Source organism: Pristis pectinata, chromosome 33, assembly GCF_009764475.1.
Source record: "Pristis pectinata isolate sPriPec2 chromosome 33, sPriPec2.1.pri, whole genome shotgun sequence".
Taxonomy (NCBI): Eukaryota; Metazoa; Chordata; class Chondrichthyes; order Rhinopristiformes; family Pristidae; genus Pristis; species Pristis pectinata.
In genome coordinates, this window is record NC_067437.1 from 11,977,735 (window position 1) to 11,991,670 (window position 13,936).

Here is a 13,936-nt window from a genome sequence, read left to right on the forward strand (position 1 = left end):
GCTGCACTGTCAGAGGGGCAGTATTGGTATTGGTATATTATTGTCACTTGTACCGAGGTACAGTGAAAAATTTGTCTTACAAACTGATCGTACAGGTCAATTCATTACACAGTTCAGTTACATTGAGTTAGTACAGAGTGCATTGAGGTAGTACAGGTAAAAACAATAACAGTAGAGTAAAGTGTCACAGCTGCAGAGAAAGTGCAGTGCAATAAGGTGCAAGGTCACAAGGTAGATTGTGAGGTCAGAGTCCATCTCATCGTATAAGGGAACCGTTCAACAGTCTTATCACAGTGGGACAGAAGCTGTCCTTGAGCCTGGTGTTATGTGCCCTTAGTTCCTGTATCACCTGCCTGATGGGAGAGGAGAGAAGAGAGAATGTCCTGGGTGGGTGGTGTCTTTGATTAGGCTGGCTGCTTCACCAAGGCAGCGAGAGGTAAAGAATCCAAGGAGGAGAGGCTGGTTTCTGTGACACACTGGGCTGTGTCCATAACTCTCTGCAGTTTCTTGCGTTCCTGGGCAGACCAGTTGTCGTACCAAGCCATGATACACCCAGATAGGATACTTTCTATGGTGCATCGATAGAAGTTGCTAAGTGTCAAGGAGGACATACCAAATTTCTTTAGCCTCCTGAGGAAGTAGAGGCGCTGGTGAGCTTTCTTGGCCGTGGCAGTACTGAGGGAGTGCCGCACTGTCGAGGGGCAGTACCCCCCCTCAAGCAAAAACAGTAAAAAGATGCTGGAAAGTCTCAGCCTGTCAGGCAGAACCTATGGGGAGAGATGCTGCTTGATCTGCGGGACCTTTCCAGCATTTCCTCTTTTTATTTCAGGATTCCAGCATCCAGTGGTTGTTCGATCTTCAGGTTTTAAATTCACCCCAGTTCCTGGGGCCAGCACAGAATGCTCGATCAACATCGCTGAAAGCAAAACCAGGTTAGCTGGTCATGCATCTCGTTGCTGTTTTGTGGGATCTCGCTGTGTACACCAGTCTGCCACCTTTCCAACAACAGCCATGACACTCCACGCGTCCTTCGCTACCTTGAAGAGCTGCAGAAACACAAATTCTTGACTTATCTGATTATCTCAGTGAAACTTTTGCCCAGAAATATGTTCCTGGATATTTTCCCAAGTGCCTTTTGTGTAAAGCTGTTGGTTTTCAACTCCCCAACCAACCCCCACCATCCCCTAACACCACCGCCACCATCCCATACCCTCCCTCCCCTCTCCCCACCCCAGCGCCCTCTCACTCCATGAATTGGTTGTGATTGTGACATTCTGTACTCTCCAGTGTTAAGTCCCAACCGTTCCAAAGATTTAAAACCTCTCTGCCTCCCCTCCTGCTCATCCCATTCCGAAGCACTCACTCCCACCCCCCAATCCCCCACTCCCCACACCTCCACTATTCCATGAATCCAGGCCTTCTTGTTACCTGAAAAAATACTTTCCTGAAAAAGTCTTGCACAGAGCCAGCTTGGCTGCAGAAGATACTTTCATAATAGTTTCTCTGTCCTTTGGGACCATTTGCCAAAAATGTGCCCACACCCGTAACCCTGAGCATTAGTCAGAGCTCACTCCACTGAGTAAATAACCCTCCTCTTATAAGGAACTCTGGGCCGAGCTTTGCTCAGACACAAGCAAGACCAGCTTGTTGGTGTATTGGAGACAGTGTGACCGACAGCTGAACCAAGATGAGAACCCTGATCCTCCTCAGTCTCTGTGCCCTGGCTGCCGTCTGCATTGCAGGTAGGATCTGGGCTGGACCGCTGCTATGTTTCCCAAATGCCAACAGCAAAGATTTAAGGAGATTTTCTTTGGCTGGGTTCAATGTTTGAAACAGAGGATGAGAAAATAATCAGAATTTTTATTTTTATTTAAACACAAACTGAGGGTTTTAAGTGCTATCTTTACTTAGGCTACGTAGTACTGAGGCAGTGCTGCACTGACAGTAATGAGGGAGTGCCGCACTGTCAGAGGGGCAGTACTGAGGGAGCGCCGCACTGTCAGAGGGGTAGTACTGAGGGAGCGCCGCACTGTCAGAGGGGCAGTACTGAGGGAGTGCTGCACTGTCAGAGGGGCAGTACTGAGGGAGTGCTGCACTGTCGGAGGGGCAGTACTGAGGGAGTTCTGCACTGTCGGAGGGGCAGTACTGAGGGAGTTCTGCACTGTCGGAGGGGCAGTACTGAGGGAGTTCTGCACTGTCGGAGGGGCAGTACTGAGGAACTGCCGCACTGTCGGAGGGGCAATACTGAGGGAGTGCCACACTGTCGGAGGGGTAGTACTGAGGGAGCGCCACACTGTCAGAGGGGCAGTACTGAGGGAGCGCCACACTGTCAGAGGGGTAGTACTGAGGGAGCGCCACACTGTCAGAGGGGTAGTACTGAGGGAGCGCCGCACTGTCAGAGGGGTAGTACTGAGGGAGCGCCGCACTGTCAGAGGGGCAGTACTGAGGGAGCGCCACACTGTCAGAGGGGTAGTACTGAGGGAGCGCCGCACTGTCAGAGGGGTAGTACTGAGGGAGCACCGCACTGTCAGAGGGGCAGTACTGAGGGAGTGCCGCACTGTCGGAGGGGCAGTACTGAGGGAGTTCTGCACTGTCAGAGGGGCAGTACTGAGGAACTGCCGCACTGTCGAAGGGGCAATACTGAGGGAGTGCCACACTGTCGGAGGGGCAGTACTGAGGGAGTGCCACACTGTCAGAGGGGTAGTACTGAGGGAGTGCCACACTGTCGGAGGGGCAGTACTGAGGGAGTTCTGCGCTGTCGGAGGGGCAGTACTGAGGGAGTGCTGCACTGTCGGAGGGGCAGTACTGAGGGAGTGCTACACTGTCGGAGGGGCAGTACTGAGGGAGTGCCGTACCATCAGAGGGCTAGTACTGAGGGAGTGACGCATTGTTGGAGGAGCAATCCTGAAGAAGCACTGCACTGTCAGCGTTACCATCTTTCAAGGTGACTTCAATACAACCCCAGTCTCAGGTGGATGTGAAGGACCCAGTGTCTAGCAGTTCAATGAGATCTGGGATTGAATCCTAAGCCTCAGTTTGCAACCTTACAACAGGTCATCAACACTTCCTCAGAGTTAGGGCAAGGTACTGACACTGAATTGCATCCCGTCAGGTGTGGAACCGGATCCCGGGGGTGGGGCGCTAGTGCAGGTCACTCTCCGTCAGTGGTGTCACAGGACTGGGCACCGCCTATCTGATTCCTGAGTAGGAACTGGGTCAGTTTAATTATTTAGCGCTGGTGGTTTCCTGGTTAGTGACTTCCATGTCCAAGAAGTTCCTATATTAATGACCAACAGATTGTACAAACTAGAATGGATGGCGTCCCATGCTTTGGGACTGGCGGCTTGGCTTAGATATCTGCACTTCAGTGCACTAAGGGTGGGCACACTTGCACAGGGAGCTGTGAAGTTGAGGCAGCTGCAGCAGAGACCGTCCCAGCTGGAACTGGGACCTCCCAACACCCACAAACAGTGGAGAGACGACATTTAGTCAGAAAGATAAGTGTAGACTTCCTGAAACTGTGGAGTGCTCGGGAACTCTACTAACCCATTGGTTAGCGTTAGGGTTGGTCTGTGAATGCGGCCACTATAGTAACTTATTACTCAAATGTACCAAGGGAAGAGTTTCTCTGCGCATTCTGTGTAATGAAGGATTATATTCATGTAGTTGTCCTCTCTGTAAGCAGAGGCACACACTGCAGATCCCTAGACATATCCTGGTAAGGGGATCACAGGTAAATATTATGCCACCCCTCCCAGAGCCCTGATAATCTGGTCCTAAATCCCAGGGATCCTGATCCCTCTCTGTATCGGCATGTTTCATATGTCAGCCTGGAGTTTCGGGAATGAAGATGTACTTATCCCCGCACAAACTGGCCGCGGAACGTCCAACAAAGTGCTTCACTAACTGTAACATCCCTGAGATTGTGAAAGCGGCTTTGCAATGTAAATCATTTCAACGTTCGAAAACGTTTGCAGCTGCAGGAAATCTGAAATAAAAGCAGAAAGCACTCGTCAGGTCAGGCAGCATCTGTGGAGAGAGATATAGTGTGAATATTTCAGGTCAAAGAGCTGCCACCAGAACTGGGAAAGAAAGAGTACCAGTAAATTTGCAGAGGTTGGGAGGGATGGATAAGATAAAGGAAATCTCTCTGATAAGGTGAGGGCAGGGTTGCTGTGGGGATAAGCTGTTGATGAAGCCATCTGGTTGGTAGGTTAATGAGGGAAGTTGGAGAGAGAGGAAACAAGCAAAGGAATATGTAAAAGCTTTGAAATGAGTTCAAAGTTCTAGTTCAGGCAGAGAAAGCAAGTTAACTAAAACTGTTGAATTTGAAATGTCACAACATAAGCAGACAGAAGATGAGGAGCTGTTCCTCAAGCTTATGTTGAGTCTTATTAGCAGGGTACCAGCCACATACAGAGAGGGAGTGGCAGAGGGAATTAAAGTGACACACAACTGGAAGCTCAGGATCATCCTGGCTTCAGCAACAGCCTAGCACCATGGCATCCTATCAGAGATATTTCCTTGGTCCCAACAATTCTTCACCACTTTCTCTGCAGCTTGTTTTCTCTCTTTCCCAGTTCTGATGAAGGGTCTTCAAGGTGAAATGTTAATTCTGCTTCTCTCTCCACAGATGCTGCCTGACCTGCTGAGTATTTCCAGCATTGTCTGTTCTTACCTTTTTTTAGGAGGCCCATGTTATTTGGCAACAGTGTGAAGCCTGCAAGAGTCACTGGTTTCACAGAGGCACAGATACAACACAGTAGCATCCCAAAGCAGTCTGGTTTTATTTTTCAGAGTTTGATATTATCATATGTTTTTGATTTGACCCATTCAAGATTAAAACACTAACCTGTTGTTACTTGCTTACCCTCTCTCTACCTTCTGCCCATCTTTCCTAAGCCCACCATCGCTCATCGTAGAGAGGGATTTACATAGCCCATTCCAACATCAATCAGGGACCTTCTTCCTAGGCAGTCCTGCAATGAGAAACAATTAAGATTTCAAGTCTGAGACCATCAGCACATACTGACATAGATCCTGGGACTGAACCATCAACAGTTTCTCTCTTCATGGATGCTGCCTGACCTGCTGAGCATTTTCTCTTTTCATTTCAGATTACCAACATCTGCAGTTTTACTTGTTTCCATTCTTGTCTGAGGAATTGTCTTTTCATTCTTGGGGTGTGATAGACAGGAGGGTGTGAATTCCCTGAAACCACATCCTGAACAAACACTGAGAAATGCCAGAGACCAATTAACATCAATGTCAAGTTAAAACCCACTGAGAACAAAAGGCTTTATTCCAGAGGGGTTGATTTAACTCATGAATATTGTGTTGTTATTCACTTTGCTATTTAAGGAAAATTGCTTTTCAGAATCGTGGGTGTATTTGTTAAGGTTACTAACGGAAGCTATTTCTCATTTCAGATTCTTCAGAGTCCAATGAGATAGATGATGGTAAGTTGGATTTTATAAACTGGCTTTTGGTACAACAGTGTGGTGGGAAGGGCAAGTGGTCTCATATCAGATCAGGGACATTGGAACTCACAGTAAGGCAGTGACACTGAGACACACTGGGACAGGAGCAGAGGGATACTGACAGGACACTGTGGGGCAAATTGCGATAGAGACACTGGGACTGATTGGACAATGAAACGTGAGGCCACTTGGGTCAGGGACACGGAGACTCAGTGGGTCAGGGACATGGTCAGGGAGATTCATTGGGTCAGGGAGACTCAGTGGGTCAGGGACACAGAGACTCAAAGGGTCAGGGACGTGGAGACTTAGTGTGTCAGGGACGTGGAGACTTAGTGTGTCAGGGACACAGACTCAGTGGGTCAGGGACACAGAGATTCAGTGTGTTAGGGACACAGACTCAGTGGGTCAGGGACACAGAGATTCAGTGGGTCAGGGACACAGAGATTCAGTGGGTCAGGGACACAGACTCAGTGGGTCAGGGACACAGAGATTCAATGGGTCAGGGACACAGATTCAGTGGGTCAGGGACATGGAGACAGTGCATCAGGGTCACAGACTCAGTGATTTAGGGACACAGACTCAGTGGGTCAGGGACACGGAGATTCAGTGGGTCAGGGACACGGAGATTCAGTGGGTCAGGGACACGGAGACTTAGTGCGTCAGCGTCACAGACTCAGTGGGTCAGGGACACAGACAGTGGGTCAGGGACACGGAGATTCAATGGGTCAGGGACACAGAGATTCAATGGGTCAGGGACACAGAGACAGTGCGTCAGGGTCACAGACTCAGTGTGTTAGGGACACAGACTCAGTGGGTCAGGGACACAGACTCAGTGGGTCAGGGACACGGGGACAAATAGAAGCTGTGGCACTGACACACTGCGCCAGGAACACTGGAACACGGCAAGGTTGGAATACCAGATGTCCTGGGACAAACTGAGCAGCCGCATCCACGATGGAGCACGGACACTAGGACCCACTAGGCCCGAGATAGAGAGACATGCTGAGGCAGGTTTACTGGGGCAGAGACAGTGGAACACACTGCGCCAGGGATACAAAGACAAGCAGAACCTGTGTGACACTCAGGGGAGGGGACTGAGACCCACACTGGGGCTGTAACTGTAAGCAAAGAGTCAACCTGAGAGATGCGATGTAGTTATCGCTGAGCGTTACTTGAAGGAATGATTTTCTTCTGTACCATTTTCATTGACTTGACTCCTTTCCCTTGCAGTCCTTTTCCTTGGGAGGAAAGATGCACATCTTTTTGTGAGACCACCAAGGAGGAACAATCCATGGGAAAGGTTTGTTTAAGATTCTGAGAGTCAACCTCCTCGTAAAACCACATGGAGCAGTAGAGTCTAGGGTTTGATTCTGGACTGGCCTGGGTTAATGAGCTGAGCTTTGGGGATACACTGATCTGTCCTCTGGGCTGGGACAGTACTTGGCAGTAGGGGTTACGAAATCAGCGGTGATCCCCCTTCCCTCTCTAAGTATTGTGCATGGATTAGCGGCCACATTTCCCTGCATTGCTTTCCTTTGGCAGTCCCTGAGATCAAGGATGATTTGCTGCCACTCTGGTTCTCTGGGGTTCTGAGGTGGCTGATGATGTCAATGTGGGAATCGCAGACTCTTCCACAGATAGAGCAGGAGACGGCTGAAGGAGAGGGTGGGCAGTTTGTGTGTGGGGTGGGAGGGAAGGAGGGCTCCTTTGTCAATTTTGCAGGGATTCCGTGTGTTCCCAAAGCACGGCCATGAGATGCTCCAAACCATCCCATTGAATCCCTTATAAGATTATGAGAGGCATAGATAGACAGCCGGTATCCTTTCCCCAGGGTCGAAATGCCTCATACTAGAGGGCACGCATTTAAGGAGAGAGAGAGGGAAAGTTCAAAGGAGATGTGCGGGGCAAGTTTTTTTTTATACAGAGAGTGGTGGGTGTCTGGAATGCGCTGCCAGGGGTGGTGGTGGAGGCAGATAGAAAAGTGATGGTTTAAGAGGTTCATAGATAGGCACATGAATGTGCAGAGAATGGAGGGAGAGGGACATTGCTTAGGCAGTAGGGATCAATTTAGTTAGGCGTTTAATCACTAGTTTAATTAGTTCGGCACAACATCGTGGGCCGAAGGCCCTGTTCCTGTGCTGTACTATTCTATGTTCTATCACAAATGCTCCTTCTCCACTTTGAGCAACCATGTGCCAGAGGTTTGCAGGAGTCAGTGGAGATGTTCTTTCTCTCTTTCTGCCCGGTGGACTCCTCCCATGACGGACCTCGGAACAGAGTGTCTCTTTTGGGGGTCCGATGTGAATGACATGGCCTCCCCAACACAATTGATGGCGACTACAGGAGGAGTTGGACTGGCAGAGGACATTGGTTTGTTTCTCCTTCCAGTGAACCTGGTCCCTACATTACCACACCTAAGATACACCATGAGCCACTGGGGGGGCATTATGAGGTGGTGACAGCTGTTTTCAGAGGCATTTTCTTTCCTTCCGTCCAGTAAGTCCTGCAGATAGTTGGTGTGGGGTCATCAAATACGGACAGAATCTCGTTCAGTTGTGATGCCCCCCTTGCTCGAATATCCCACCATCACAGGGTCCCCATCACACTGATGGGGGAACGGACCTCCCAACACGTTGTTTACTAGGATGGCCTAATGGGATCATGAGAAGCTCAGGAGTGAATTGGATTGGGGGGGGGGGGGGGGGGGAGAAGAGAGAGAGCAGGGCGGTGGTTGAAGGTGTGTTTCAAGTAAGGGGGCAACTCTCCTGGGATAGAGCTCAGTTAATTGGGATTCAGCCCACATTAGGGGCAAAGCACCAAGACCAAGATCTCATCGTCTGTCCCCACTCTATCCCAAGTGAGAATAGTCCACCGATAGAACTGGAAAAGACCACTCATTCCACACTGATGGAGTTATCCAATTCATCCCACTATCCTGCCCTTTCCATACCCAGAGACAGATCTTATTTTCAATTATTATCTTTTGAAAGTTGCTCTTGATTCTACTTCCCGCACCCCATCAGACAGAAGACATCTGCGACAGGGGAAAAGCAAGAGCCTGGATTCTACTCCTGCCAACTCCCTCTGGAAGTGCACCTGAGGGCTGGCCTCACTCCAGTCAAAGAGTTGATGCTGAATCTCGGGATTCACTGCTGACTAATCAGGAAGCTGCAGGGTGGGGTGGGATCTGTCCCAGGGAGGTGTCAGTGACAGGATGAGAGGTTGGATTGGGAGGGCAGGGAAGAGAAAGAAGTGAAGGTAGAATAGGGGAGAGAGAGAGGTGATTGCAACAGTGAAGTTTCAGGGGGTAAATGTGAGCCTGTTTCATCTTGTCCCTGATTGGCAAACCAGGGGCCATAAATATAAGATCATCACCAATAATCCACGAGAGTATTCAGGAGAAGAAAAATTTATCCAGGTTGTGCTGAGACTCTGGAACTCATTCCCACAGCGTCATAGAACATAGAACACTACAGCACAGTACAGGCCCTTCAGCCCACGATGTTGTGCTGACATTTTATCCTGCTCTAAGATCTACCTAACCCTTCCCTCCCACATAGCCCCCCATCTTTCTATCATTCATGTGTCTAAGAGTCTCTTAAATGTCCCTCATGTATCTGCCCCCACAGCCTCTGCTGGCAGTGCGTTCCACGCACCCACCACTGTGTAAAAAAACTTACCCCTGACATCCCCCTTATACCTTCCTCCAATCACCTTAAAATTATGTCCCGTCATGTTAGCCATTGTCACCGTGTCAAGGCCCACAGAGCTGACACACTGAAGGGAATGAAGTTATTCCCACTCTCCCCCCTTCCTCACCTGCCTATCACCCCGCCCCCCTCACCTGGATCCACCTATCACCTGCCAGCTCTTGCTCCTCCCCTTCCCTCCACCTTTCATACTGGACATCTCCCCTCTTTACGGTCCAGATGAAGGGTCCCGACCCAAAACGTCGACTATCCATTTCCGCTGAGTTCCTCCAGTGCTTTTATGTGTTGCTCAGGTTACATGGGGGATGGGATGGGAAAGTAGGGGGAAGGAGTTTTGAATGGCAATGCAGGCTAGAGGAGCTGAATGGCTGATTCTGTTTTTTGGGGAGGTGAGTGGCCTTTTCCAGTGCTGCAATTCCAGCTCGGGATAGACTGGCCACAGAGAATGAGATCTTGGTCTTGCTGCTTCACCCACTATTGGCTGGGTCCCCATTAACTGAACCCTAGTCACAAGAGAGTTGTCCCCTGCTTGAAGCACCCCCTCCCAACCACCCCCATAACCCAGCACCCAAATATATGGTGTGGTACTGGTGCCGGTCTATACGTGTACCAAGATACAGTGACATCACTTGCTGCAGGGGACCCAGCCTCTGACCTATCTTGCAACCAAAGTATTTATATGGCTGGTTCAATTGAATTTCACGTCCCCAGAACACTGATAGTGAACAGTGGTGGATGGTTAGACCCTCTCTTGTTAGAGGCAGTCATGGTCTAACATTTTTTGCCACTGATCAGCACACATTGTCACATGTACTGAGATACAGTGAAAAACTTTTGTTCTGCATGCCATCCAGGCAGATCATGCCATATATTAGTAGATGGAGGAAGTAAAAAGAAAAAATGTACAGTTACAGAGAAAGCACAGTGCAGGTAGACAAAGTGCAGAGGGAAAACAGAGAGAAAACAGCTTGCACAGACTAGAAGGGCCAAAGAGCCTGCTCATAAATTCAACATTATTCTCTGCAAAATATTTGAACAGTTCATTATTTCCTGTGTTTCTTCTCCAGGAGGATGTACAAGGCTCCGTATGAGCTGAACAGGGAGAGGTGCGAGGAGTTCCAGTTGTGCAATCAGCCAGTGGGGCCGGTCAGCTCTAGACGAATGTACAGTAGGATCTTCGGCAACGCCAGGCAGCATGCCCGCTCCCACCCACGGAGGCGCAATCAGAACAGGAAACAGTACTACAGATACTAGATGGAACACCAGAGAGACAGACAGACAGACACACACACACACACACACACACACACACAGGAATCCGTAGTTAGCAGGGCAATGTTAAATAAAAACAGAAAATGTTGGAAACACTCAGCAGGTCAGGTAGCATCTGTGGTGAGAGATGTTCTGTTAGTGATAACCTCCTAATACACACTGAGCACACCTCAACATACAACATGGACCAGTGGGCTCCAGTGTATCTTCCCCAGGGGTGTCTCAGTGTCACTGCTTCTGTTCACCCTTGTACCCGTCACAGGTTTCCTCAATGCCTTTGGCCCAATTTATTCCAGTGGCCCTACCCAAATGCAACATCCCCCTTTCTCACTCCCTGACCTGCTGAATGTTTCCAGCATTGTCTGATTTTATTTCAGATTTCCAGCATCTGCAGTTTTTTTTAAAAAAAAATTTTCAGCAGAGTAATTTTAGCAGGGAGGTGGGTCAGGAAAGCCCACAGAATCTTCCCTGGGATCCAGTCCATAAGAGGGGAAGAATCCACTTTCCCTGCCTTGTGCCCTATAGTTCAGCTTCAGGAGGCTGTTGATTTTTATTTCCATTCAGACTGTTACCTCATTCCCCAGGCAAGTGCAGAGAAAAGGGGCCTCAAACCAAGCTCCAGGTCTGCAACTTGCTCCTGAAGGGAATAGGCACAGAAAATGCTGAGAACACGCAGCCAGCATCTGTGGAAGAAGAAACATTAGATTACAGATTGCAGAGCCCTTTGATGGAAGATAATCGAATTGAAACATCAACTGTTTCTCTCTCCATAGACGCTGCCTGACCTGCTGAGTGTTTCAGGCATTTTCTGATTTTATCTCAGATTTCCTATTTACTTCTGATCCTGGAAGGATCTCCACACAGCATTGAGGCTTTGCCTTCATCTAACCTCTCCCCAAATCATTGCTGACACTACATGCCCCATCCCATACCCCATCCCACACACTCCCACTGGAGACAATTATTAGCTTGGGCTTTCTCACATTAAGGTGGCACAGGAAGAGGTCAGAGAGAAGGCAGCTCCCATTGACCAAGCAGCAGCTGTGTAACAGCAGGAGAAAGCAATCATTTCCCCCACATTCTGTAGAGCGAGAGTGCCTGAGGAGGTGAGCCGTTCAGGGTCAGCCGTGTCCTGTAAGTCAGTTGACCCGAGGTGAGGAAGGGGGTGTCGCTCCCCCCTAAGATTTAAACTGAGGCTGAAGCTCACTGTCCCTGCACTTCATTGGCAGAAGAGATCCATTAAAGGGAAAGATGATGCACTGGGACATGAAAGATGATGCACTGGGAAGGGGAAAACGTGGTAAGACTTAACTGGATAGTTTACTGGGAGTGTCTACATAGAGATACAAGGGGCGCCAGACTGCAGACCTTTCCAGCTGTGCGTAACCTCTGTACTAGAGTGGAATGAAGAGTTTTCTTAGTTGCAAAAGGAAAATAATTTCAGCATAATAGCCACAAGGTATTTTTTTTTGAGGGAGTTGAGTAGAATTTGTAGCCCCTACATACTAGGTAGGATTGCCCCTAACTTGTTGCAGATTACCCACCCTTGATAGATTGAACTCCAGGTAACAATATCCTTCTTGCAAATTATCTGTAATCAAAGCAGCCTAAATCATATCAGCAAAGAGAATCAAAAGATCATAGACTGCAATATATATACACATTATATCCACACACCTTGTAAATACAGCCTGTCAGCAGCTCAACTCAGTAACTGTTCCTTATCGATCTGTCTGAAGCTTACAACCTAATCGTTATAAGTGCAGTGTGTAACTGAAGTTTCCAACAGCATTTACAGGAATATATAATAAAAAAGTATAAAGTTTCACTTTGTGCCCATCTGCTTTTCACTGTTGAATTGAATGCCTGAGCTGGAGTAGTGGTTACTTTAGTGTAACTGGGTGCTTGATGATCACTAGGCCAAATGGCCTGTTTCTGTGTTGTGTGACTGGAAGACACACATTTGAGGACAAACTTTGCCAGATACATCCATATCTCAGGAAGTAACAATAAACATGGTGCGGTTGAGAATTTTGCCCCCTTCCTGATCACTCGATTTTTAAATGGGACAAATATTACAGAAGACTGGCCTTAAAAGGAGAGTTCAAATCCCACCATGATAGATGAGGAATTAAAATTAGTTTATTCAAACAAACCTGTCTTTATAAGTTAGGGATCACTACTAGTCACTATAAAACAACAAGATTATTGAAAACCTGTAACCAGTTCACACCTGGATAGTTCACTCTGAAGTAGTCCAGTAAGCTAAGCTGTACAGTGGCGCAGCGGGTAGAGCTGCTGCCTCGCAGCACCGGAGACCCAGGTTCAATCTTGACCTCGGGTGCTGTCTGTGTGGAGTTTGCACCTTCTCCCTGTGACCGTGTGGGTTTCCCCCGGGTGCTCCAATTTCTTCCCACATCCCAAAGTGCAGGTTGGTAGGTTAATTGGTCACTGTAAGTTGCCCCTAGTGGGTAGGTGAGTGGTAGAGGAATGTGGGGAGAGTTTCAAAAAAATGTAGGATGGGTGTAAATGGGTGTCTGAGGATCAGTGCAGACTCAGTGGGACAAAGGGCCTATTTCGATGCCGTATGACTCAAAGCCACTCATTTGAGGATAACACCAGCGATGTCCATATCTGGGGAAGTAATGATAAACACGTTTTTCCCTGCACTGGGACAGGTTGAGCATCTCACCCCCTTCCTGATCACAGACCTCACTGTTTTAAAATAGAATTTGGAATAAGTCATCCACTGGCCTGTCCCAGGGCAAGGGGATTCTGGGGCCTGAGTGAACCCTGGGCAGCAGTCCTTGACTTTGGAAGTGGAAACGTCAGAGTTCTCCTGCTCCCGCTTGCTGTCAGGCTGAGTGAACAGGAAAATGCCCCACCAGCTTGGACATGATGGGCAACATGCCCATGTGTGGAGTGAAGGTGGGAATGGGGAGGGAGGGAGTGGGTGTGTGCTGGAGCCTAGGAGACAGGACCAGAGCCCATGGGAAGAGAGTGAGTGAAGTGTTTGCCCCGTGAGCAGTGGGGCATCCTCGCTGGGAACTTGCATCTAGTGAGGTGGGACCAACTTCATGGTGAGATGGAATTAACTCCCGGAGTGAGAGGGAGCAACTCCTGAAGCGAGTCTGGACTGAATCAGGACTAACAATGAGCCTGAGATGGGACTAACTCAGTGAGAGGGAACAAACCCCAGGAGTGAGTGTGGGAAAACTCCCAGGGTAAGTTAACTCCAGGTGTGAGGTGGGATTAATTTGCAGTATGAGATAGGGTTAACTACTGAAGCTGGATGCGAGAGAGAGCGCACAAGAGAACAAACTTCCAGACAGAGTACAAACCAGAGTGAGTCAGGATCAACTCCTCGAAGACAGAACAAAGTCACAGTGAGATGGGAATAAGCATTGGAGTGAGACCAGACTAACTCCCAGACTGAGCCAGGGTCAACTCCCAGCTGCAGTGAGACAACCTGAC

General features: G+C 48.9%; 1 protein-coding gene across 1 annotated transcript; it reads left to right on the forward strand.

The window, feature by feature from the left end:
* The first annotated feature begins 1,605 nt into the window (after positions 1–1,605).
* LOC127585592 (matrix Gla protein-like) lies at positions 1,606–12,290 on the forward strand. Its single transcript, XM_052043180.1, has 4 exons — positions 1,606–1,742; positions 5,430–5,459; positions 6,711–6,780; positions 10,258–12,290. Exons 1-4 carry the CDS (start codon positions 1,688–1,690, stop codon positions 10,442–10,444), a joined length of 342 nt encoding a protein of 113 aa, XP_051899140.1. The 5' UTR covers positions 1,606–1,687; the 3' UTR covers positions 10,445–12,290.
* The last annotated feature ends 1,646 nt before the right edge of the window (positions 12,291–13,936 follow it).